This window comes from Caloenas nicobarica, chromosome 2 (genome assembly GCF_036013445.1).
Source record: "Caloenas nicobarica isolate bCalNic1 chromosome 2, bCalNic1.hap1, whole genome shotgun sequence".
NCBI classification, from domain to species: Eukaryota; Metazoa; Chordata; class Aves; order Columbiformes; family Columbidae; genus Caloenas; species Caloenas nicobarica.
In genome coordinates this window covers 131,815,581-131,840,291 of record NC_088246.1, presented here as the reverse complement: position 1 = coordinate 131,840,291, position 24,711 = coordinate 131,815,581, and the positions used below count along the sequence as shown (strand labels likewise).

At 39.8% G+C, this 24,711-nt stretch overlaps 1 protein-coding gene across 9 annotated transcripts in view; it reads left to right on the top strand.

Moving 5' to 3' along the window:
* STAU2 (staufen double-stranded RNA binding protein 2) overlaps positions 1–24,711 on the top strand; it is a 174,333-nt gene that overhangs the window by 49,076 nt on the left and 100,546 nt on the right. For all 9 annotated transcript variants that reach the window (XM_065627399.1, XM_065627395.1, XM_065627397.1 and 6 more), the window contains exons 6-9: positions 6,372–6,531; positions 11,256–11,363; positions 17,874–18,086; positions 21,586–21,723. In XM_065627399.1, the coding sequence (XP_065483471.1) occupies positions 6,372–6,531; positions 11,256–11,363; positions 17,874–18,086; positions 21,586–21,723 (619 nt within the window). The remainder of the gene's footprint in view (positions 1–6,371; positions 6,532–11,255; positions 11,364–17,873; positions 18,087–21,585; positions 21,724–24,711) is intronic.

The window sequence follows — 24,711 nt, the reverse complement described above, 5'->3', positions numbered from 1 at the left end:
TGTGTGTGTGTGCTCAGCAGTGGTAATGCACCCCATGGCACAGTTCTAAGAACCGTATGGAGCAATTATGCCTGGTACATCAGAGACCTTGAGTCAGATCTAGCTCCAGAGGGAAGGTGCAGGTCTCCAGGCCTTCAGCCGTGGGTCATGCTGGAAGCTGGGGTGGGGAGGCAGTGGCCTTGTCTGCAGTAGGTGTGCACTGTCACATGATCCAAGTATTACCCAGCAAAATGATGCAGGAAGATGTCTGCAAACTGTGCTGACATCACTCGTGCTGATAAGTAAGAGATAATTGGATCTTCTCCAAGATCCTGCAGGTGCAAGAGCCTGCATCCCCACCTATAGCAAAGAAGGAGCAGGGAGAGTCAGTGCTTTTTGGGCTGGGACATGGGGAGTCCTGTGATCGTGAGGATTGGAAGCTTGTAACTTTTGGCACCAGGAGGAAGGCTTCTGCTCCACCTGCAGATCTGCAACTACAGTTTCAGTGCCTTGGCATCAGATGAGGGCCTGGGAGCTCTCGAAGCATCAAATCCAGCTGAGTCTGAGCCCTGCAGCACCACCAGAAGAAAGCAGCAAGTGATGGTATTGGGCAACTTCCTACCGCAGGGGATGGAGACCACCATCTGTGAACCTGACCTGTGCAGGGAGGTTTGCTTCTCACCAAAGGCTTGGATTGGGACATTCTGGATAGACTGCCAAGGGTTGTCTGTCCCTTAGACTTACCTACTACTGCTCATCTTTATGGACACCAATGATACTGTAAGGGGACATATGGAGCATAACAAGCGTGACTACGTGATTACAGAGATTTGATTGTTACAACTGTGGCACCCTCTTTGAGGATCAGTGCTTGGGAGAGATATGATCCACCTGACCAAGTGGGGCAAGCATCTTTATCAAAAGATCGGCCGATCTGGTCAAGAGAGCTTTAAAGTGACGGAGAGTGGAGCTGACTTATAACCAAGTGAGGAAATGATGAACCAAGTTAGTAAGCAAAGATTTAAGGGTGATGTTGACAAGAGAGGCCCTAAAACCAACAAAGGAGCTGAAGGAGTTTCACCCCGAGTGTATGCACGCAACTTAGGAAAATCAGTATGCTTGGGTTCCTATTAGATGTTGGCATGATTAGGAAGGATAGGCCAGGGTGGTAAGGGCAGAGTGTTGTCCGTTATGTGAGAGAGCAGTGGGAATGCATGGAGCTCTGCCTGGGGATGAGTGATGAGACAGCTCATAGTTTATAGGTCCGGACTGGAGGACATACCAGCGTGGGTGATATTGTGGTGGGTGTCTCCTACAGACTGAATGATCAAGAAGAAGTAGATGAGGTATTTTCTTTTTCAGGTACTGGAAGAAGGTTCATGGTGCCAGGCCCTGGTCCTCATGGAGGACTTTAACCGCCCCAGTATGTGTTGGAGGGACATCACAGCAGGGCACAAGCTATCCAGGAGGTTTCTGGAGTGCATCAGTGACAACTTTCTGACATAGGCGACTGAGGAATCAATGAGATGGGGCATTCCTTCTGGAACTCACACTTTCAAACAAAGAAGAGCTGGTCAGAGATGTGAAGGTTGGGTTCAGTGCAGTGACTGTGACATGGTGACAAGAGCTTGAGAGGAGAGAACAAGGCAAATGTCACAGATCACAAACTGGACTTCAGGATAGCAGGCTTGAGTCTCTGCAGAGACCTGCTTGGAAGAATCCCAGGGGTATGGTCCTGAAGAGAGGAGGAATCCAGAGAAGCTTGTCAAGGTTGACCTCCTCCAAGCTGAAGGACATTTTAACCGTCCATCCTGACAAGCAAGTAGTCAAGCAAAGGCAGCAGGAAGCTTGCATGGATGAACAAGGAACTTTTGACTAAGCTGAAACAGGGTTTTTGACCCAAGTGAGGTGACCCAGGATGAACATAGGGACACTGTACTTGTGTGCAGCTATGAGGTTAGGAAAACTGAAGTCCATCCAGAGTTGAATCTGGAAAATGATGTGAAGGGCAACAAGGTGGGTTTCTACAGCAGCAAAAGAAAGACTAGGAACCTACTCCTGAGTGGGGCAAGGGACTTGATGACTAAGGACAAGGAAAAGATGGAGTTACTCAAAATTCCTTCATCTGTATTGCCTGATAAAACTGTCCTTCAGGACAGACATCAGCGGGAAAGTCTGGAGCAGGTAAGACTTAACCTTGGTGGAGGAGGATCAGGTTGGGGAACACATAAACAGAGGGGACAGGTCCATGAGGCCTGATGAGATGCACCCATGAGTACCGAGGGAGCTGAATGATGACATAGTGGTGCCACTTTCAATTATCTTTGAAAGATTGCTGTGATTGGGGAGGTTTCCGAGGACTGGAAGAAGGCAAATTTTACTCCTATTTTCATGAAGGACAAGAAGAAGCGTCTGGGAAAATAAGTAGTCAGTCAGCCTCATTTCAATCCCTGAGAAGACGATGGGGGAAATAATCTTGAAAACCGTTTCTGAGCGTATTAAGAATGGCAGGTGACTGTAAGTAGTGAGCATGGATTTAAAAAGGTAAGATTGTGCCTGACCAATCTGACAGCCTGATACAGTGAGATAGCTTGGTGGATGAGAGGGAGGAGTGGATATTGTTTATCTTGACTTTATCAAGGCTTCTGACAATGTCTCTTATAACATCCTGATCGACAAACTAGTGAAACATGGCCTAGTTAAATGGACCGTGAGGCAGTCTGAAAACTGGCTGAACTGCCATGCTCAAAGGATTGTGATCAGTGGCACAAAGTCCATCTGGAGCCCAGTCACTAATGGTATACACTAGTGGTCAATACTGAGGCCAGTACTGTTTACTATCTTCATTAATGATCTGGGTGATGTGGCAAAGTGTACCCTCAGCAAGTTTGCAGATTATACAAGCCTGGAGGAGTGGCTGGTGCACCAGAGGGTTCCTCTGCTGTCTAGTGGGATCTTGAAAGGCAGGAGAAGTGGGCAGACAGTAACTTCATGAAGTTCAACAAAGGGAAATGCAAATCCCTGCACCTGGGCAGGAATAACCCCATACATCACTACACAATGGAGGCCAACTTTGCCAAAAAGGACCGGAGGGTCCTGGTGAACACCAAGTTAAACATGAGCTAGTAATGTGCCCTTGCAACAAAGGTGGCCAGCAGCATCCTGGCTGCATTTAGAAGAGTGTTGTCAGCAGGCTGACAGAGGTCATCCTTCCCCTGTACTCAGCCCCGGTGAGGGGCTGCATCTAGAGTGTTGGCTCTAGTTTTGGGCTCTCCAGTACAACAGAGATGGGGACATACCAGGGCAAATTTGGTGAAGGGCCACTAAGGTGATTAAGGGACTGGAGCATCTCTCTGAGGAGAGAGTGAGAGAGCTGGGACTAGTTAGCCAGGAGAAGAGACAGCTCAGGGGGATCTTACCAATATGTATAAAATATGTGAAGGGGCGTAACTAAAGAAGGTAGAGCCAGGCTCTTTTTACTCGTGTCCAGTGAAAAAGAGGCACAAATTGAAATACAACAAATTCCATTTAATCATAAGACTTTTATACTGTGAGGGTGGTCAAACACCAGAGCAGATTGCCAGACCGATTTTTGAGTCAACCACCCATGGAGATACTCAAACCCCAATGGGAAGTGTCCCCGAGCAGTCTGTTCTACCTGACCTGCTCTGGGCAGGGGGTTGGACTAGTGGATCTCCAGTGGTCACTTCCCACCCCAACTACCCTGTGTCTTGTGGTCAACTAAGGAAGGACATTCAGAGGAATCACATTAGCAGTGCAGAGGAGCCAGGGACAAACAGCTAAGAGCCAGCTGTGGAACAAGTGGAGTTGATGGTGACTAAACTGATGAAGCTTTTCATTATTTTTCCCTTGATTTTAAGTGAGTGTAATATTTTGCACTTTGGAAATATAGTTTGATCAATGTTTGGTGTCAAAGGCCTGTTCATGATTCTTAGATTTGAACTCTTTCAAGGTGTTATTTACATCTATTGCCTGCATATTCCCTAAGTTTATTTTTAATATTCCATAAAACAATATTGCAAACCAAATAAAACTAATAAAGGAAAAAGTTGATATAGGAAGCATTTTATGTGAACTGATTAAGTGAAGGGAAAAAGTGCAATCCTGCTTTTCCCTTGAAAAATTACCATTCTTTTTTGAGGTAAGTCTCAGTTTGTAGCCACTGTACTTTTTAATTGTAGATTTTGCCACATTGGTAGTGTCTTGATGTTGTGTTTGTAGCTTTTACAAGCAAAGGGAAGCAGAAGGCGAGTATGTCAGAAGCAATGAAGGACACAATGCAGTGGGAGAGAACGTTCTTGAACTATCTGTTTCATTGGTTTGACAGCTGCTTTATTAATGAATGGCACCACAGTATTTGAGTTTCATTATGCATGTAGGAGCTTTGCAATGTTCTTCCAGAGAGAGGGGTTGAACACTGGAACGGGTTACCCGGAGATGCTGGGGAATCTTCATCCTTGGAGGTATCCAAGGACAATGCCTGAACAACACAGTGTAACTTCAGAGCTTGACCCTGCTTTGGGCGCTGCGTTGGACCATGTAGCCTCCAGGAGCCTCTCCAACCTGAGTTATTCTATAATTTTATGAAAATATTACATAAGCAAAACATTTCCAGGCCTTAATAATTCCCTATAACTGTGTTAAACTGTAAACAGAAAAGCAAAGTAAATACCCACTTTTTGCATGTCATAAAGGCAACTTAGCTCACCCCTCCAAGGCCCTATAGCCAGAGGCTTGTTGGAGCCAGTATTATGGTTTTGCTCTTTCCATATAAACGTATTTTTAGAATTAGGCACAAAGATCAGGGACACTGAGACTTTTTCGGGGTTGAAGTGCAAAACTTTTTATTTTGTTTTACAGTTGAAACAAATCAGTTACAATTATTAATGAAAAGTCAGGAAGTCTTCATACAAAAAAAAAAAATCACCATCCATGTCAAGAGATTAAAATGGAGAGAGTTTGCTTTAATAAGGATTCTTTAAGAAGAAGAAGGAAAAATGTAGTACTTTGCTGTGCTTTTGAGTGATCCTAGTTTTGCTGCGACTGACCTAGCGTTTGGCCATGCTTTTGGAATCCTGGGCTTTTTTACATTGCTGTAAAATATGTACAAGGTATTTGTCATAAATGAGAAACTACTTCTGATAGTTATGTATTCTTCCAAGGACTAAATCTCCAGTGTGTTAGAAAAGCCTTTGTTTGAGGGAAGAGCACAGGCAGACTAGACCACAGAGCGAAGAGTACGACACAAATTCCCTCACCTGTATAGAATATAATTAGAAGACTTTTTGGGAATGTTCTCTTAAAAGATTATAATTTTAACAGTGACTAGAAGCAGCTATCTTTGCTGAATTGCTTTTTGTGCGTCTGAGGGGAGGGGGCAGGGGAATACTTCTTTTCCGTAGAAATTGCTTATGTGGACAAGCTGTTACGTTTGTGGTTGTCACAGTGCTGTGGCAGGACCTCCCAAACCCAAGAAGGGCGTTGTCGTCTCTTCCTTCATTTGCTGCTAGCAAGAGACAGGTTTCAAGGTAGGGAGTATGGCTTGGTTTAGCTATTTTTATTACTGAAAATAGAGATGTGGAGTTGATGATAGGAATAAAGACACGGCTTTCTTTGAGGAATAATAGCTGCGCCGGTTCATAGGAAAATGTTTGCTTTATCTTTCTTCCGGTGCCTGTCCGGCATAATCAGAAAAACAAACCTTGCCGTTATATTTGGAATTTTTTATGTAGAAAAGGAAAAAAAAAAAAAAAAAAGGAAAACAATGGGGTGGTGATTGCTGCTTTTCTTTTAGTGCCTGGAAAATGTTTGGCTATTACAGTTTTGGAGGAGAACTTCTCCCTACCTCGTGTTATGCTTTGGAAGCTAAATTCTTCTTATCTTCTACAACAATCTCAATACTTGAGCTTTAAAAAGAGGCTAGAAGTGCATTGTCCGGGTCCTTCGGTCTCTGCCATCTGTCTTTTTGTTGTCCCCAAGAGCTGAGCTATGCCGGCAGGTCTCAGATGGGACACCTCACAATTCTTCTTCCTCCGTGCCGCGTTCCTGCGGGGCAGGAGTTGTCTCCCAGGCGTGGCTCCCACTGGAGCTCTGGGTTCTCCTTAGCTTTAATCTTCTCAAGACTCGAACCAAAAAGAGAGCAGAGCTGGGCTGTTGGCCTGAAGTACGGTAGAGCTCGTTGAAGAGCTGGTTTGCATGCAGGAGCTGCTGTCAGAGTTACCGACGGTCTTGCTGAGGAACAGTCATGTGTTTGAGTGTTAGTTCTTACTCCATGAGAAAAGATAATGTTGTATCCCTCACTGCTGCTCTGTATTACGTAAAATTGATGGTTAAAATCCATAACTTGTTTTCTTTTCATGATTTCTTTCCAGGTATCACTGCCCAGTGCCTAAAATTTTCTATGTCCAGTTAACTGTTGGCAACAGTGAGTTTTTTGGTGAAGGAAAGACTCGTCAAGCTGCTAGACATAATGCTGCAATGAAGGCCCTTCAAGCTCTCCAGAATGAGCCTATTCCAGAAAAATTACCTCAGGTTTGTGTTTCAGAAAACTGTTCCTAATCTTCACGTTAAGATAACCAAATCAAACAATTTAATTGCTGGTTTTTCAATGTTTAATTTTTAGTGGGTTTTTTTAATATTTGCCTCAGTAATTACAGAAGCAATACTAACAAATCGTTAGTGTTGCTACTTTATTATAGCACACCTGACAGGAAACTAGACTTACTAACAAAAAGTAGGCATTTTAAAGATAGGATTGTCAACAGTGATGAAGTAAAAAGTAAAATATTTGAGATTATGCAAAATGTGGATAAAATGTCCGTTTTATCAGTGGCTTCGTGGGGAATGAATTATTAATCTTGAATGTGTGTTATGTCATGAATGTGGTCTTTACAGTTTAAACAACTTGTCCCCAGTGTACCTGAGAACCTGACGGTGCTCACTGACAGCTACTGATCGCCTGTATGATGGTTTTAGGCTTTTAGCCACCTAGTACCTTTTTAAATGTCTAGCTTTCTCACTGCTATGTTTATAAGTGGTATATATTGCTACTTAAAAGTGAAAACATTGTGTCACGTTTTAAAAAGTATTTAACAGAAAAAGTATTCTCAAAATAACCTTTGCAAATTGAAAGGACAAATATAATAAAATTGCCCAGTCAAATAAGCCAAAATAAATGCACGAGAAGACAATCTTTTGATTTGGCACGCTCTTTCTGATGATGCCTGTTGAACTCCTGTGCATAGTACAAAACATTACTAATAGTACCTTCAGTGTCTTGTGTGGTAGTTTTGAGCTGCTTTTTAAGAATGGAAATAATTTTCTGTCTTAAAAAAAATCTTTGTTCTTGCTGCCTCACCCTGTGTCTACATCCTCCTTTTGATCCAAAGAGAATTTGACTCACCCTTTTGTTTTGCTATATTATTTTGCTGGAACAGGAAATTCTCATCAGAATCATTTACTGTAATTAATATTGATTTTTTTAATGGGAAAACTATTAAAAAATAATATGGAAAGTCTTAGGAGGAATCCCTGTTTCATTTCTCGTCATTAATTCCCTTCTCTTCTCTTGTGGTTTCCAGACAAATGTATTGGTTGATAATGAATCCTTAGCACAAACCTGAGTGGGAATTTCATATTATTGAAACATATTTTTAGCTCAGCATATTCTTAAATTTTGAAAATTATATGTTTAATATTATATTTCATTAAAAGAATCTTTTAATTCAAGTTATCCATTAATCAGAATGGAAATGGAACCACTAAGTGTGCGGGATAATAAGTAGTAGATGGAAGTAAATAATATATAAGTAACATGGGTACGTACCTGGTTTATATACTGAGTTTTCATAGCCCATTTTCATATATAATTTACCTAGCAAAAGCAATAAAATCTTTAATTAACTTTTTTGTCTCATTTGGTCTATTTAGTGTCTATTTACAGCAGTGTCTGTTAGGATGTGCAGGTTTTTAGAAGATGTAGGCATGGCAAATTGACTTTCCTAAATTCTTGCAGCATGCTATAGTGTTGTCTGTCTCATGTGCTAATGAAGTAAGTTCATTCTTCTCCTCACTACCGTAAGTTATATATGTAAACTGAATCAAATCCACAGTTAGCTATGAGAAAAACAGGGAAGACTTGCCAGGAGACAATACCGTAGATAAGCCGAGATGTTCACATAGAACTTGCGAGACCTGCGGGAGCACTGTGAGTTTCTGGTGCAGCAGCTGAGGGCCACTTGGGGTACTGTAGGATCTCAATAGCAGGTATCTGAGGGTAGGAGACTAAATCGAGTCCTCAGTCAGGAAAACCTCTGTGGCTTGGTCATGCTGAGGGTAAAGGGAGCTGATTGCAGGCTAGTCACGAAGAAACATTTCTATCACCTGGAGGTGACACTATGCCTAGGTCATGATGGAGTACAAAGAGCTGAGCGTGTGGAGCTGAGTGTAGCTCTCCAGAGAACTGGAGGTTGGTTGAAGTAGAGTTTAAGGGCTTGGTGGTGCCAAGATTCAGGTTCCTCCCTGCTTCTGGTCGTGTGAAGTACACACAGGGCTGCTACACAGTGGTTGGATGTGCCCTGACCACAGGACATGGTCCAGCTCAGCAAAACTCTGCTTTCTTCAGCAGAGCTGACCTGCTTGGGTCCGCCATGGAAGGTGATTGATTCACCGTTGCTCAGACGTCATGCGTGGATCAGAGCCAGTATGCACTAGTCTGGCTGGCCTCAGTTACGTGACTGATTGAGCTTCTTTCTCCCCCCGTCACGGCCACTGCGCTTCCCACGGGAGCAGAGCGGGGAGTGAGGACAGACCTGCTGGTACCGGTCTAGCCCTGCGTGCCGTTAGTAGCTCGGTGAAATTCACTGGAATGAGATCCATGGAATATAGCACACTAAATATAAAGCTTTACCTTTTGCCCTTCTTAACCGTGTTTGCTTAATGCCATCTTCTGTATTTTCTTCTTTCATTTCAAGATACCTTTTTTTCCTTTTTATAAACTTAGTTAAGGATACTTTTTTAATCCGTATTAAACCACCGAAGAGGAATATTGCTATCTTAATACTTCATTGCACAAACATGTAGAAGAGCATAAGGTGACCAGAAACAAGGAGCGATCGGCAAACAAGGCAGGGTTGCAGGTGCCTGTGAACCTGCTTTCATAAAAGAGCTATTGTGTGTCTGCCAAAGCACCTCTGCTGTCTCATACATGTGAGGCTAAGAAAGGCCTTACAATTAAAGTGTCAGTTGTGGAATGAGGATCAAATTTAAATCCAGCATACTTGAGACACTCCTAAACATAATTTATCTTCCTCAGGGAAGTCGTATGACTAAGGCTTGAAGCTTTATTGCTCACTACTAAGGTCTAGGCCTTAAAGTTTCTGATCTTCTCTAGTCTCCACTTGCGTTTAGGCCCTCTACTGTGTTCGGTGGAAAAATACGCAAGAAGTGAAATTGTAAGGGCAGAAGGGACAATCGGGGATTTTCTGGACCGATGTGTTTGTATTAATCATGAAATTTTAAACAGTAATTTCTACATTCAACTCCACATATCTGGTTAAGCTAGAGTATAGCTAGAAAACCTAAAAATTCAGTAGTTCATCCTTGTGGCTTTTTTGTCAGCTTTTCAGATTATCAGTGTCATTTATGAAATGCAAACTTAATTGAATACAATACTGAGTAAGATTCTCACTGTTTTTTACATAATAGTAGTACCCCACTCTTTATGTTTGATATTCTTTATATCCCCAAAATATATGTTTACTTTTAAATGTCGTCCCTTTAACTCTATATAATTTATCTTTCTCAATGAACCTAATCAATGCTTTGCCTGTCCTGTAATGATGTACATTCTTGATTTCAGTGGTACTTTACATTTCATTATATGAAATTAGCTAGATGTCCTACATAATTTCATTCTAACCACCCTTGTTACTGCTTTGCACTGCACCCTTTATTTTCAGCAGATTCTGTAAACTGTAAATTTTTTTTTTTGAGCTCCAGTTCAATGTCAGGGGTGTAAACTGCTTTTTCAGACTCAAAATTTTCTAGCCGTTTAATGAGACAAAAAGTGCTCCAAGTGTGCAGGCTGTAGCTGACTACTGCATTTTTGGTCCTGCATTATCTTAAACGTTAGCATATTAAGAAATGGTAGATAGAAGATTGAGAAATTTCATTGTTAACGTGAGGAACCTAATGCTTTTTTAATGTTATAACTTTGCTATCTGGACTTCTTAGCTGTGCTGGTGGGTGAAGATTTAGATCAGACTTTGTTATGTAAGATGGGAACTCTACAGGAATCCACCTAATTCAGCCCAAGTTTCTTTGATGTTTACCTCCGCTAATAAAAAATTGGGAGCCTGGCCAAGGTTACATGGTTGTTGAGAGATCCCAGTTTGAAACACTCAGGGCTTTGCCATTTGAAAGTAGCTGAAAGTGGAGCCTCTGAGAACGAAAGATGTGGCCTGGAGGACAAACACCAGAAGGCAGCAGTTGCAGAAGGCGATAACTCTTTGACATTTCCCCATGCCGGTGGTTGCCTGAGAAAAATAAGACTTATCCAAAGTGCAAAGCAAAGCTGAATTTTAGGCAGGATAATGTTTGCATGTGCCTTTAGTCGTTTTATGTCTTAGCCTCTCTGTTTGTTATGTTCCTATGGATAAATAAATAATGTTCTGTGTTGAGCAAGCTGTTCTCTGTCACTACCTTTTCACACTGGTCATAACTCCCAGAGGGAAGTTGATGGAGGGGCCATTAACCAGCTGGACCTGCTGAGGACACCTGTAACCTGATGACCCAGTCAAGTGTGGGGGTGATTCACTGCGTTTCTTCTGAGACAAGTACAGTCCTCTGTACTGTGCTTTCCAACAAGTAGAGAAGACTTCTTCCTTGCTTGGAAGCGGTACCCACAGAGAGACTAAGAAACAGGTCAAAGGATCTGTTTCATCCTGATGTTCAACACAAGAAGTGTGTAATTCATGTTGTCATTAGTAAGACTGAAATCCATAGAAGTTATTTTGCCATCTCTCATTGATTTGTAAACGAATGTCTATGTGTTCCTTTATTATGAAGCGTAAGTGCATTACATATGGCTTCACGGTCAGCAGGTGTCTGATAACGGGGTGCTGCAATGGATGCACAAACACTGATTTATAGCATGACAGGAGAACTCAAAAGTCTTTGCTAAATGAGCGGATGAGCTTATTATATTTTTTTATCTTCTAAGAATTGTAATATGATTATGTATTCTTCATTTTCAGAATGGAGAAACAGGAAAAGAATCAGAAGAAGATAAAGATGCAAACAAGTCTGAGATCAGTGTAGTGTTTGAAATTGCTTTGAAGCGCAATATACCTGTCAGTTTTGAGGTATGTGTTACATATTCTTCTGTTTGCTAAGAAAGTATTAAAAAATGTGCCACTAAAACTGAACACAGGTAATAATACTCAGCCGTCAGGAAGATGACATTTAAATTCATGCAAATTATAAATTAAAAAATTGGTAGTCTATCACAATCTAAGTGTAATCACTAATCTAAGTGTATCACGATCACTGGAACAGGCTGCCCAGGGAGGTTGTGGAGTCTCCTTCTCTGGAGACATTCAAAACCCACCTGGACGCCTCCTGTGTAACCTCACCTAGGTGTTCCTGCCCTGGCAGGGGGATTGGACTAGATGATCTTCTGAGGTCCCTTCCAATCCCTAACATTCTGTGATTCTGTGATTCTGTGAAACTGAGTTTTTACTATTAAATTAGATGCTCTTTCAGAAGGATTAGAGACCTCATATTTGGTTGCAAACAAGTGGATGGCAGAAAGACAGTTCAAGCATCTTCTGTATAGTGCTGTGAGATTAGAATCAGTAGCCACACTCAATCTGATTTGAAATAATATTTGAAACAGTCAGCCAAAGTCTTTGCTTTAACTGGAGGCATTCATACACCACAAAAGTTCCCGTTGAGACACTTGGTGTTTTCAGAAAATCATGAGTATCTTTTTATTTTCCATACTCTTTGGCTCCTTATCTATCTCTACTTAAACCTTCATGATTTTTTTTCTCATTTCATATCACTTTATCTATGAACCTGCTTCTGACACCTTTGTTTACCTTAAGTAATAAAGAATTTTTGCAATAACTCCAGTGCTATCAATGAACTTACTATGGAAGAATGAGTGTTAGGAACAGGAACATTTTTGCTATGAGAAAGTTCTTGCACAAACCAGTTGTAAAAATCTAACATTGTTGTGGTAGGAACCACCAGACTTTAAAGCTGGGTTGTTTGGGGTTTTTTTGTTTGGTTTTGGTTTTGGTTTTTAATGCAGAATATGCTAATATAAGTGGCTCTTTGAAGTTTTATTTTCGTGTTTTTTGTTTTACATTTAAACTGAGTTTATAGGAAGGACACGGGTAGTGCCTGTACTGATGATGGTTATTTTCTCCAGTGCTTTTTCCTTATGAAGTATAGGCACATCTTTGCATGCCAAAAGAATAAATTGTGCTGTGGCATGCCTTACAGTGTGCTGTATGCATTTTGCTGGAATGTTTGGCCCATATTCACGAATTGGCCAATGTCAAATGAGCTATTCAGACCACCTTAGAAATCTGAGAAATCTCTCAGAAGGTAGATAAGAGAGCCAAGGACAAATAATATTGTTTTTGACTAATGAATTCCTCAGTATAACAAGCACATGTGTGCTTTATATATATGGTGTATGTACTATGGACTAATTAGATCATTAAGAAAATGTAAAATCTTGAAGGTAAAACTGGGGTGTCTGGGGGTGTTGGTGTATCAATTTGCAACTACATAGAAAGAACATAACTCTTATACAAGATCACACATAATGGAAACACGTGCCTGTGCTTCCACAAGGAAGCTCATAATTAACATTTCAGTTTTCACACATCATTTTCTACCTTAAGTATTTTAAAGTATTTGGAATAGTTCCATACAAATCAATGCACTAAAATACAAGGAGATGAATGGTCATGGGTCACAGAATAGCTTGGAGATTGGAAAGAAAAGAGGGATAGTGCTTTGAATGTGTTCTTAACTTCATTCCTGTGTTTCAGCTTATTTAAGGGAGAGCAGTTGGTACAGAGTGAATGAAGGCAGAGGTACACAGCGTATAGGAAAAGTCTAATGTGTCACTTGCAAAGAATGTTAACAACATTGAAAAAAGACAGTTTCTTGCTCTCCTGACAGGTTTTGTGTTATTTCCTGCCTTTAAATCTAAGTATAGGTGACATTCTTAATAGAGTTTTGATTGAACTTGGTACTGGCTTATATTTCAATAAAACTGCTAAGCAATTATGGGCAATCCCCAGGATCTGATGTTTCTAATAGGATTTTATTTACAAATGGTTTTGTGTTATTCCAGGCAGGCATCAAAGCTTTTGCTATTTTTTTTTTGTGTGCAATAGCTATAAAATGATCTGCCTTTGCTTCACCTGACAAAGCTTTAGCCAATGTTCCAACAGTGCTGTGTTATGCAACTAAGTAATGGTGATAAAGATATGTAAAGTTTTATGTAAACATGTCCTCAGAATTGCACAAGGGGTGGAAAATAGGGAGAGCGTGCAGAACCCCATGGGTTTTATCTGTCTATCCTGTTTTGTGTAATATGGCAAGTTTAAATTGCCTAGGAACTTTAGGATGATTTTTAAGGAATTTCTGTCTATTAAATCATTAACTAAAATAAGAACATTCAATTCTAACAAAGAACAAGCTTTACTCCATACTTCTCACTGGTGCATCCTTAGGTAACCTTTATTCATCACCTTTTAAGTCAAAATGCAGCTCCTCTAAGGCATTTGTGGGACTCTCAATGAAGGATTTTAAGGAGGGATACGAAACTGATTGCTGCAGGATTTGTTAGCATAGCTATAAAATGATAATTTTGGTTTTCATTCCCTCATTGACAATAGGATAAAATTTTGCACGTTCTTTTTCTTCTCTTGCTTATTTCTGACTTGTCAGTAAGGAGTTGAGTGAGCCTAGAATATGTAACTGAGGTCAACAGCTTCAGGTATTAGAACATGTTGAGGTGTTTCAGATTGTCATTTTGCTGCCACTATTTTTCTTTGGATTGGAGTGTTCTTTCTTTAGAATAGCAAATACAAGAATATATTTTTTTTGTTCTCAGTGTCAGGAGTGAGGCTATAGTTTGCCTGAACAGGCAAATTTTCTGCCTCTCCATCCCCTTTGAGTGTTCTGCTGGGAAAAGGAGTTACAGTTTCTTATGTCCAGTCTTATCACAGTGAGGCAGAGGTTCTGTATTTTGAACCGGGAGCAGACCAAATTGCCGACTCTCGGAGCCTGAGCAAGTTCTCAGCAGGAAGTTTCACACCCATTTGGCTCCTGCTGTCCTGGGGATTAAAGTTTTCAGACTGGATGGTTGAAAAAATCAGTAGCTCTCACTCAGGTTTTGCATGATGGTCACCCTTCCTCACTCCAGTTTTAATAGAACAGCCAGACCTTTTTGACTTTTTAAAACAATTCTTTTTTTAAACTGGGAAAATCTGGTATGTCTTCCCACACAAGCACATGAAAATATATTGGTATTTTAAAACTTCAAAATAATCATTGGTGTAGGTGACATATTTTTGTTGACCTGCTTTTTGTGTCCTCTTTTTTTTTAATGTACATTTAATCTGGTTGTAATCTTTTGAATTTTCTACCTGGAGTCTCATTAATAATTGAAGCAGCGCTGCTCTTTCGTTGTAATCGTACTGCTGTTTTTCATTTGTCAGCATGATTCATTAAGTTGAGCCAAATTCATTCTTGATGTAACTTGACCTTAGATGTGTTTTGGCCCCATGTGTTTTCTCTTGCTGGAGTTATTCTTTAAATCAGTGGAACAGAAAAAGAAAAGTGTAATGAACTGTCACCTTTAATCAAATTCTCATCTTTAAATTAGCCATGATTTGGTCCACAGGTCGTATCTTTCAACTAAGGAAATAGCTTAATGTACTAATGAATACAGTGTTCTTGGACAGCAAAGGCTGAATTTCTTTTTAGTGTTTTCTGACCCTGGGCTTATAGCACAACTGTTTGAAATCATGTAGAGTAAAAAGATCTAAAATATGGGGTTAACCAAAAATGTTCTTAGGTAAATATTGGTTTTTTGCTAAATTACCAAATTTGGATGTTTAGTGTGATCCGGGTCATATCGGAATCCTGTGGGGTTCATTCCATTGACAACAGACTTTTTTTCCTTTGCACACTAACAAAAAAATAGTTTTGAATGTTTACCAGGCAATTATTTACCTTGCGTCACATACTTAAAAGTTTAAAAGATGAAAAACACACCAGAATATATTTGCTTTATATCAAGAATTGTATTTTCATGTATATGGAAATATAGTCTAGTTTTGTATTAACATTATTTTTCATATATTTGTGCGCATTTATATATATATATATGAGAAAAATTACATGAAACTAGTATTTTAGGATCTCGGCAATTGTATTTCTTAAGCAAGTTATTTTGTCCTTTTTCATCTGGTCAGTATAGACATTCTTGTGTATTTTATTAAGACGTTATATTGCATGTAAGTAGAAATACCTATATAATGGTATTAGTAAGACCACAAAGAGATTAAGGACCTTAGTAAGGTCAGTTTAGCCATGTTTTACAGCCAAGCTGTTGTAATACTTGGATAGGAATGTACAGAGGTGGATTAAGATCCACCTTTAGAGCCGAGTAGGAAACGCCGCAGTGCGATGAAGGTGTTCAGCACCGAGCTGGAGAAGAGAAGGCTGAGAGGGGATCTCATCCATGCTTACAAATATCTCAAGAGTGGGTGTCAAGAGGATGGGACCAGACTCCTTTCAGTGGTGACCAACGATAGGATGAGGGGCAACAGGCACAGACTGAAGCACAGGAGGTTCCGTCTGTATTTAAGGAGAAACTTCTTTAGCTTGAGGGTGCCAGCGCACTGGAACAGGCTGCCCAGAGAGGTCGTGGAGTCTCCTTCTCCGCAGACATTCAAAACCCGCCTGGACACTTTTCCTGTGCGATCTGTTCTAGGTGAACCTGCTTTAGCAGGTGGGTTGGACTAGATGATCTCCAGAGGTCCCTTCCAACCCCAAACATGCTGTGATTCTGTGACACAAAGCCCGACTGACCCCAGGAGCGGGAGATCCCGGCGCGGGGCTGGTCCCAGTGCGGGTGCGGGCGCTGCAGGGTCCCCTGGCTCAGTGCCTGGAAAGCGCCGCTGCCTCCTCACGCCGGGAAGCGCTCACTGAGGCAATCTTGAAAACACTCCTGAAATTATTACCTGGAATCTTAGAGTGGGACCACTCCTGGACTACAACAGAAGAATCCCATGCTGGCATGGATGTTGTCTTATTCTGGGAAAACGCGGACTAAGTTGCCTGTTAATTTTCATTTTGTGTCTTTTTATTGATATATGCTGTGATAATTGTATTTACTGGGTGAAGTTGCCACAAAAGAGAGCTTAAAAAAGAAATACAAGCCTAAGGAGACCTCATTACAGTGTAATAGCAAAACTAAATAATGCAAGGACATGACCTTGATAAAAAGAACTTTAATACAAAACATGTTGTAATAGTATTAAGGTTGAAGGTTTCAGCCCATTAAAAATACAATTATTACACCAAGAAGGCCCTGGCACTTATACCTCAGTTCCTTTGCACTCAGCTTCTTGCTTTACACTTCTTCAACAAATGGTTTGAGGTAATTGCACCTACTGAAAAAATACGTATTTGTATTGATTTTGAAGATAATACAAAGGGGTGCCTGTCAGATGCTCTAATGCCTCCTTATACACATTACATATAACAAAGATTAAATTAGGTAGCTGCTTCCGCCCATCAAACAAAATAACTGAACCTTTTCCCAAATGAGGTCTCTAATTCCTGATAGACATTGTCCAGACCAGTAAATGGTGCACACAGGAAGAAATGGTGATCTTAGCACTTGCAGTGCTGTGATTTGTTGGTGAGTGCATCCTAACAGTGTAGTCTCCTGAAAGGAGACGCATGTGTGTGGAGAAATGAAGACAGAAAGTGAGTTAAAGGAAGATCCAGCATTCAGATCTTCATTTCTTTCCATATTATTATAACTTTTAATAGTGGAGAAGTACTTCAAACGGGTTTTCTCACTATCATCCTGCATATGCTTGGAAGGGAGTGAATAAATGAAACTTTACGGAACTGATTGGCTTTTGTGTGAGTTGTGGTGGCTCTTCTGATAATGCCTCTCGGTGCTGTTAGGAGGGACAGCTGGGAGTTGCAGGCGCAAGACCGTGGCAGCCGTTCGGATGCAGGGGGTGTTGCTCTCAGGTGTGTGCTCTGGCAAGGTGCGAGCTGCCCGCAGCTGGCACAGCGCTAAAATATACATCTCGAAGACTGCAGTTTGGGACCACGAGTGAACATACTATATCTTAATGGTAATAGAAAAAAAAAAAATTATAAATGGGTTGAAGTGATGCCATATAAATGTAGTTCGTAGTATGTTTTATGTAGAAAAACAGCCAAAGCCTGACAGACCTTCATGGATTGAATTTCTTTAGTATGTGAAGCACTTTGCCAGGAAATAAGCAGCCTTGGTTTAAATATGCATTTTTGTTGTGCGTTGTGTTATTGTGTAAATATTTTTGAAAATATAGATCTACTGTATTTTCTGTGAAACACTGAATATGATGGTTAGGTTTGCTTTATCTAATTAGCCTTAACTTTCTGTCCTCAAACCTGGTACTGTCTATTAATACTTGTCCAGATTTTATGAAAAGCCATCTAAGTATCTTCAGTTAGGAGGAAAACTACATTAGTAGTAAATACATTACAGCAATACAAACATTGAGTTATATTCTTACAGGGTGATTTGACTCAATGTTGTTTTTGCTTAAAAGGTGATTAAAGAAAGTGGACCCCCTCACATGAAGAGCTTCGTTACACGAGTTACAGTAGGAGAATTCACTGCAGAAGGAGAAGGCAACAGTAAGAAACTTTCAAAGAAACGTGCTGCAATGGCTGTCCTACAAGAACTTAAGAAACTTCCACCTCTTCCTGTCATCGAAAAGCCAAAACTTTACTTTAAAAAACGTCCAAAACCAATATTGAAGGTATGTGTCCGCGATCGACAGAATTAAGCGTGTTTACTCAGAAGGTAACGGAGTTGCTTAGATTTTAAATCAGTAAAAGCTTATTTGTCATTTTCTGCTGATACTGTTACTTGTTTGCCCGTGCTAATGTGCCTGTACTTTTTCAAATTCTGAGAATGCTGTGAAATTGCCAAACAGAATGGCTTGTAAGGTGCTCGGCTTAAGGACTGAACTCGCATCACTGAAGTCTTCCGGGGTTTGGTTCAAGTCTAGTGGAGGATCAAACCCTCCAAGTTGCTCTGTACAGCCATGTGAATTTTTAGCATCATCTCTGGGAGACCCTACTAGCGTATGTGGTGGTTCTCTCCCTGGTCTTTCCCCCCTCTCCGGTTTGAAGAGAGACATAGGTATAAGGAGTAGTAGGTATACGGGGAAATGGTGCACAGTCCAGCTTCCTCTCCTCATGCAGCAAGATTAGGGTGTTTTGTGGCTTCAGTTTCCATTCGTTTTGATTTTTGAAAGATTTCAAAGAAGGCCAAGGATATGTTGACATCTCAGCCTAGTGCAAAAGGAAAATACTTTCTTTGTTTTGTGTGCGTCTATTTGATAATGCTCTTTAGCTCCCAGGTACAGATAGAAAGTTGACTGGAGACCAGCCCATGAAGGACTCATAGACTTTGAACCATCCCTTCATCCAAACATGCTGTGTCTCAGAGGATATTAATATGCTTTGTGCTGCATTGATGAGGCTTCCCTTAGAGGCTCTGGTTTCTTGTGAGCTCAAGCTTTTTTAATGATGCCTTTTTTCTTGGTGTCGGTAGATTTATTGCTACTTCTACAATTCAGTCAGTCTATGATGACTAGCTTTGGTTTGTCTGCTCATCCCAAATCCATACAAAACCAAAGGGTCATCTGAAGTAATCAGTCTTCCAAATGATCTAACAAAAGTAACCACATAGTGTCTGTATGTTTACTGAAGCATCACTGCCTAGTCTCAGCACTGAACAACTAATCAGATTAACTTGTCATCTGTTCAGTCCAGAAGATGAGGCTTTGGAAGTGACCAAAATCTGCTACATTTCGTTTTAGGAAGTATTATTTTGTGAGGAAGTAAACTCTTTCTACATTATTTTCTGTTCTCTAGCATGTTGGATAGTTGTCTAGGTGTATGTAAGGGCACCTTCATAGCCTTCCTTACTCTCAGGTCGGTATAAATAATGGTGGACAGTTGCTCGCTTTCTCTCTGGTGTTACAGAGTCGCTTTTGCCACGTACTATGCAGATCAGGAACCTCAAGACTAAAATTGCAGGTAAAACCAGGAAACCTTAATGTCCAAAACCTGTGCTTCAGATTATAGTTTTGGACCTAAATTTAATCTCTTTTTTTGGTTTTTGCCTCTTGTTCATTTAAAAAAAAAACCAACACAACGAATCTTAACTTTTTCTGAATTATATTATGTCCATGGCTTGCTTTTTTTTGCTGTCCACGGGCAGCATTATACCTGTATGACTTGAACTCAGCCCTCATTAAGTGTTACATGGATAGATTGTAAAGATAAGTAAATCTGTACTTACCTTACTACAAGTATGACCGTTAGAAATCTGGATACTCAGTACACTGAGTGTAGGAGCAGCCAACAGAAAAGCCATCTGAAATAAGCAAATACTTTGGAGAGTGCAAGCCTGGGTTTGGAAAATGTACAAAGGACTCAGTTCATCATCTTCCTCTTTTCATTTGCCTTCAGAACAGAGTGAGTGATTTTTCAAAAAAAGTCTAGGTTAATTAGATACCCATCTCCTACTGAAATTCTGAGGATCTAATTCTCAAAGGCTTCTAGAAAAAAATGAGCATAAAAATATTTGGTAGAAAACCATCAGCATTAATGCAGCTTTAAAGTGGCAAGATCTGAAAAGGCTATTTGCTCTGACTGTCTCATTTTGGAAAGTTTTTCTCAAGAGGGATGCTAAGGGTATAATAATGTAAAAAGCTCTTATATTATTATACCATATACCATTAACCATTACAATCTTAATTTGAATTATCTAAAGTTGGCCGTGTTAGAAAGAGACATTAATAGTCAAAATAACCTGGATACGTTGAAGGTTTTCAGTTTCGGATATCCAAACTTCTGAAATGCTTTCAGTGTGCCCATTTCTTTTAATTTAAGCTGTACGTGTTTTGAGTATCAAAAAAAGTGTTAACAATAGCTTCTTTTTATTTGTATATGTATTTATGAGGCTGTATCTTATGGCCTGCACTTTATTTAGCCTGCTCTGCATTTTGTCTCTGCCTGGCTTCTTGCCCACACAGCTGCCCTTGTGCATGACATTGTCTTAATTCTTTCACCTACATCTTCTCTGACAACTTCAGCAGTTACGCTATGTAGGATTTGCTGCACAGCCTTCTTAATACAATATCCCTCTCTGGTCTTTGCCTTCAGTTGCTGATAGTCTCTTTAAGTTCTGGACCACTTGTTTGTGCTTATTTGAGAAGCTCAAACAAGTATGACTGCTGATCTTTTCTTACCCTGCAAATGGCTTCATGGAAAGGAAATAGCTCAATAACATAAACACAATTCTACATTCAAATGCCATTTACTTTTGCAAGTTCATTGTTTGTGTTATGGTATATAAATCAGTTAAATATGACTTCAGATAAATTTTTGAGGGTCTTAATTTCTTCTCCTTAAGATCCACAAACAAATATTTTCATAGCTATTTGCTTTCAGAGAGCATTTGCCATGTAAGTAGTAACATATTAAAAGGGTTTCAGAACTAGATAGTTTGTAAGGACTGTAGTTTTTCACTTGTCTGCGTAATCTTGGACAGACCAGTCTCTCCATCCTTTTCTTTTCCTCCCATCGGATCAATTCCCTCACTCACCATACATTTTGACATGTTGCTGTGAGGATTATTGTCTGTTAAGCATTTGAAATACTTTGTGGGCGGCTCACAGTATGAAACGTTTCTTGCTATTGGATATACTCCTTTCTAGCTTCACTACCTAAAAGTATTTTGAGAGTGAATTCCTATGACACGCAAGCAGAGCAAACCTTCTGCAGCTTTAGTCGCGTTGTAGGATGGACGGCAGCAGTGCCGAGAAGGAAAGCGGGCAGGCTGAGGGAAGCAGTTTCTATGTTATATAGCATTGTAGCAACCTATTTTAGGGGTTTAGGGGGAAGCATCATAGAAACAGGGCAATGAGATATAACTGACTGATGAATCTGCTAATTTTCATCCATCCCCATAGGACTTCCATAGATAAATGAGGGTATTAGTAGTTCACAGATGCTAGATATGCACACTGCCTGCAGCAGTAACAGAAAGTAGGTGCCCACTTTTTTCCACAGTTTTGAGCTTGAGGATTCTTATCTTCTGTCTCGTGATCAGAAGATGGGAAGAAATTTACTTCTTATTCTCCCAGAGGTATTACAGAAGAGGTAACCTTAGTAAATGATTTATTGAAGGAGATAGATGAGTAGATGCTGAAATAATGGTTCTGTCTTTTAAACCTGTTTTAGACTGGACCAGAATATGGTCAAGGAATGAATCCCATCAGTCGTCTGGCTCAGATCCAACAGGCCAAAAAGGAGAAGGAGCCAGAGTATGTTCTTCTGTCAGAGAGAGGAATGCCTCGCCGTCGAGAGTTTGTTATGCAGGTATCATCTGCTGTCACGTTCAAGATAATGCCCTTGCTATGTTCTGTGCAAACTCAAGCAAAATGGTGGCATAATATGAAGCGGATCCCTTTTGTGTTTAGCTCTTTGCTTTACGGTCAGTTGTACAAGAAGAGTATGAAATCAGTATCAGAAAGCCTGTTTGAACTTTTCTTCTTTCTCTTGGTGAAACAAATGGCAAGTCGTCTGCAAGCCTTCTAGACCCTTTTCTTGTAGTTCTTTTGCATTTTTATACTCTTCTTTTTATTTCACCTGATGGTTTCTGTCTTTATCCCTGATGGTTCATGAGTTATTTACTTTTACTTGCCTTTGATTTATTTTTTTTTCCTATTGTTGATCAGAGGATCACAATGCAAACAAGCATTCTGAAATGTGGATACAAATATCTCCATATTACTAAGCATTTTAGTTAAAAAAAATAGTGTTGTAAATCTTTTCACATTTTCTGTTTCTTTATGGCTTTGTTCATATCTGAAATACCACAAAAAAAGCCTTCCGTCACTTATTTTAGCCTGTCCAGTTAAAGGCTCTGGACCTAATACAGAAACAGTAGATCATTAATGTTTGTTTAAATTTAAATTAAGAACATTCACAAAGATTTGATATAACCATGATATTTTGCTAGATAGCACAACAGCAGGTTAAGAAAGATTAGGAACAGGAAAGAATTCTTTTCTCTTGTGTTTTCACTTAAGAGTAATTTTGTGCCGGAACAGTCCAGAATAGCATACCTGAACATGTTTTGACTTGTTGTCTACAAGCTACACCAAAATGTCACTTCTGATCACAAGCAGAGTTTCTGACATACCAGCACCTCTTTCTCCAGAAAATCAGTTGTGTTTTCACTTCAATCTTTAAGTCCCTTCTTCATGTCGATCAAGATACGCTAGCAATCTTCATTTTCTTGGACCTCAGTGGTCTTCCCTGATGATTTATTATTTTTCTCTTTGAAGCAAAAGATATTTGATTCCTTTTGTTGCAGAATCAGATTTATGTGTATAAACTTGTATTTCCAACTTTTTATGCTATATGAAAGTATTTGAAAAAGAGTGATCCTGTCACAGACCATCCCTTTGCTCTTGCTCACACCCTTCTGGGAATGTCCACAATTAGAGCCGGTTGTGCGAGGTATATCCGAAAAAGGACTGTGTAATGCAGTCTAGTGTTAGAAAGATAGGCTGAGCATTCAGTTTTCCAGTGTAATAGTCTCAGTAATGGCAGAATCTTTGGTTTGAATAAAAAAAAAATCTTAAAAGCAGTGAATACATAGAAGATCCCCTTGTCTGGGAAGATTTGTGAAAGGAATAGTCAAAGAAATTCCATAAATCTGTTGCTTTATTATGTATACTTTTAAACACCATAGCCTCATTTTTGCCCTTTTGTGATAGTTTTCACACTAAAATCGTACTGCTGGTTCTCCTGTCTTCAGGAAGTCTCAGTGGATTCATTCTGATATGCAGAAAATCCTTATCAGAATAAAAAGCCATTGTATAAACTACTTAAACAATGTTTTCATTTAATTTAATTGAATGTGGAAGTAAAATATCCAGAGATAATATGTTCATTTTTATCTGTCACACAAAGAGCCAGTTTAGATGTGATGAAATGGATCCAATTACTTGTCCTGACCACTAGATAAACAGAAGAAAACCTCTGATGACATTAGTTGGTGTTCTGTTCCCAAAGTTAATTTCAGAAAGCTCTTTCTCTTTGTAGTCAGACCTTTAATCCTTGATAGAGGTTATAATAATAGCTAAACCAGTTTTACAGGTCTGAGAAATAGCAGCACATTGATTTATTGTGAGCTATGTTATAAATTATCATTTTGTCTTGTCCCATTAAAGTCCCTCAATTTTATTGCATATAAACTTTTAGTGGATTGGCTATTTTCTAATTGCAATTGCAGAACTGCGTAGGAGATAAGGCTTTTATTTCAAGATTATTAATACTTCTGTGTTAGGTAGCCGAATCTTTTTGTTTAATTATATGTATTTTGAAGGGATGTTCGGGTTCAGTATCGTTTATTTAAAACCTCTTCTTTGTATGTAGAATTAATAAGTATTTGAGCAAAGGAAAAATGAAACTTTTAGGAAAATATATACGTGATAATTTGAGGAAAGTGAATAATTCTTGACCAACACAAATTAGTAAATAACATTAGTATTTATTTAACAATGGTATACCTGTTTTTACACCTTTTTAAAAGCTTCTTCCAGATTGTTTCAGGTTCTTGTTCTCTAAGGTTGCTTTTATTCAGATCACCCTGGCTATTTTCTTATTTTTATTTTATTTTGATTTCTTTTTTTTAACACACTTTTGAAACTATATGCTATTTTAAGAGAAAATTTGGCAAATAAACTGGCTTAACGGACAGAATGAAATATAGCTGTCAAAGAGCTATGGATATTGCATAAGTGAACAGCAATGACAGTGCTAATAGCACAAACCAGACACAGGCAGCTTCAGGAGTTCGGGAAAGGTACCAAGGAATAAGTTGGAATGTCGCTCTTTGTGGATATCCATTGTCTATAATTAGTCTTTATTTTGAGGTTTTAATTTCTCCTAGTTTTATGAAAGGCATCTTGTTTGTCAGAAACCCTTTGTGCACTATAGACCACAGGTCCAACGAGGAGCCTTCTTTCCAAAGACTGTTTTGATAAAAGCTTGTCAGGTGTATGTGTGCAAAAGAAAGCAGCCCCAGCCCTTGTGCTCCTTGCAGTGTGACAAAGCGGGGAGGAACGTCAACATGGTTTTCATCTTTCTTTAGAAACCACTCTCATTGAAATCTCCAGGTCATTGTTTGTCTCTCCATTGTTCTGGATACTGTCCTGATGATGCTGGGGAGCTGCTGTGGGCAACACTTCTACAAGGAAATCCAGATGCTGTAGCGCTTCTATGTTGAGGCAGAGTGGGGAGCAGGGCTGGGGGAGATGTTCAGCAGGGAGGGTGGGGTTGGCACAGAGGCAGGTG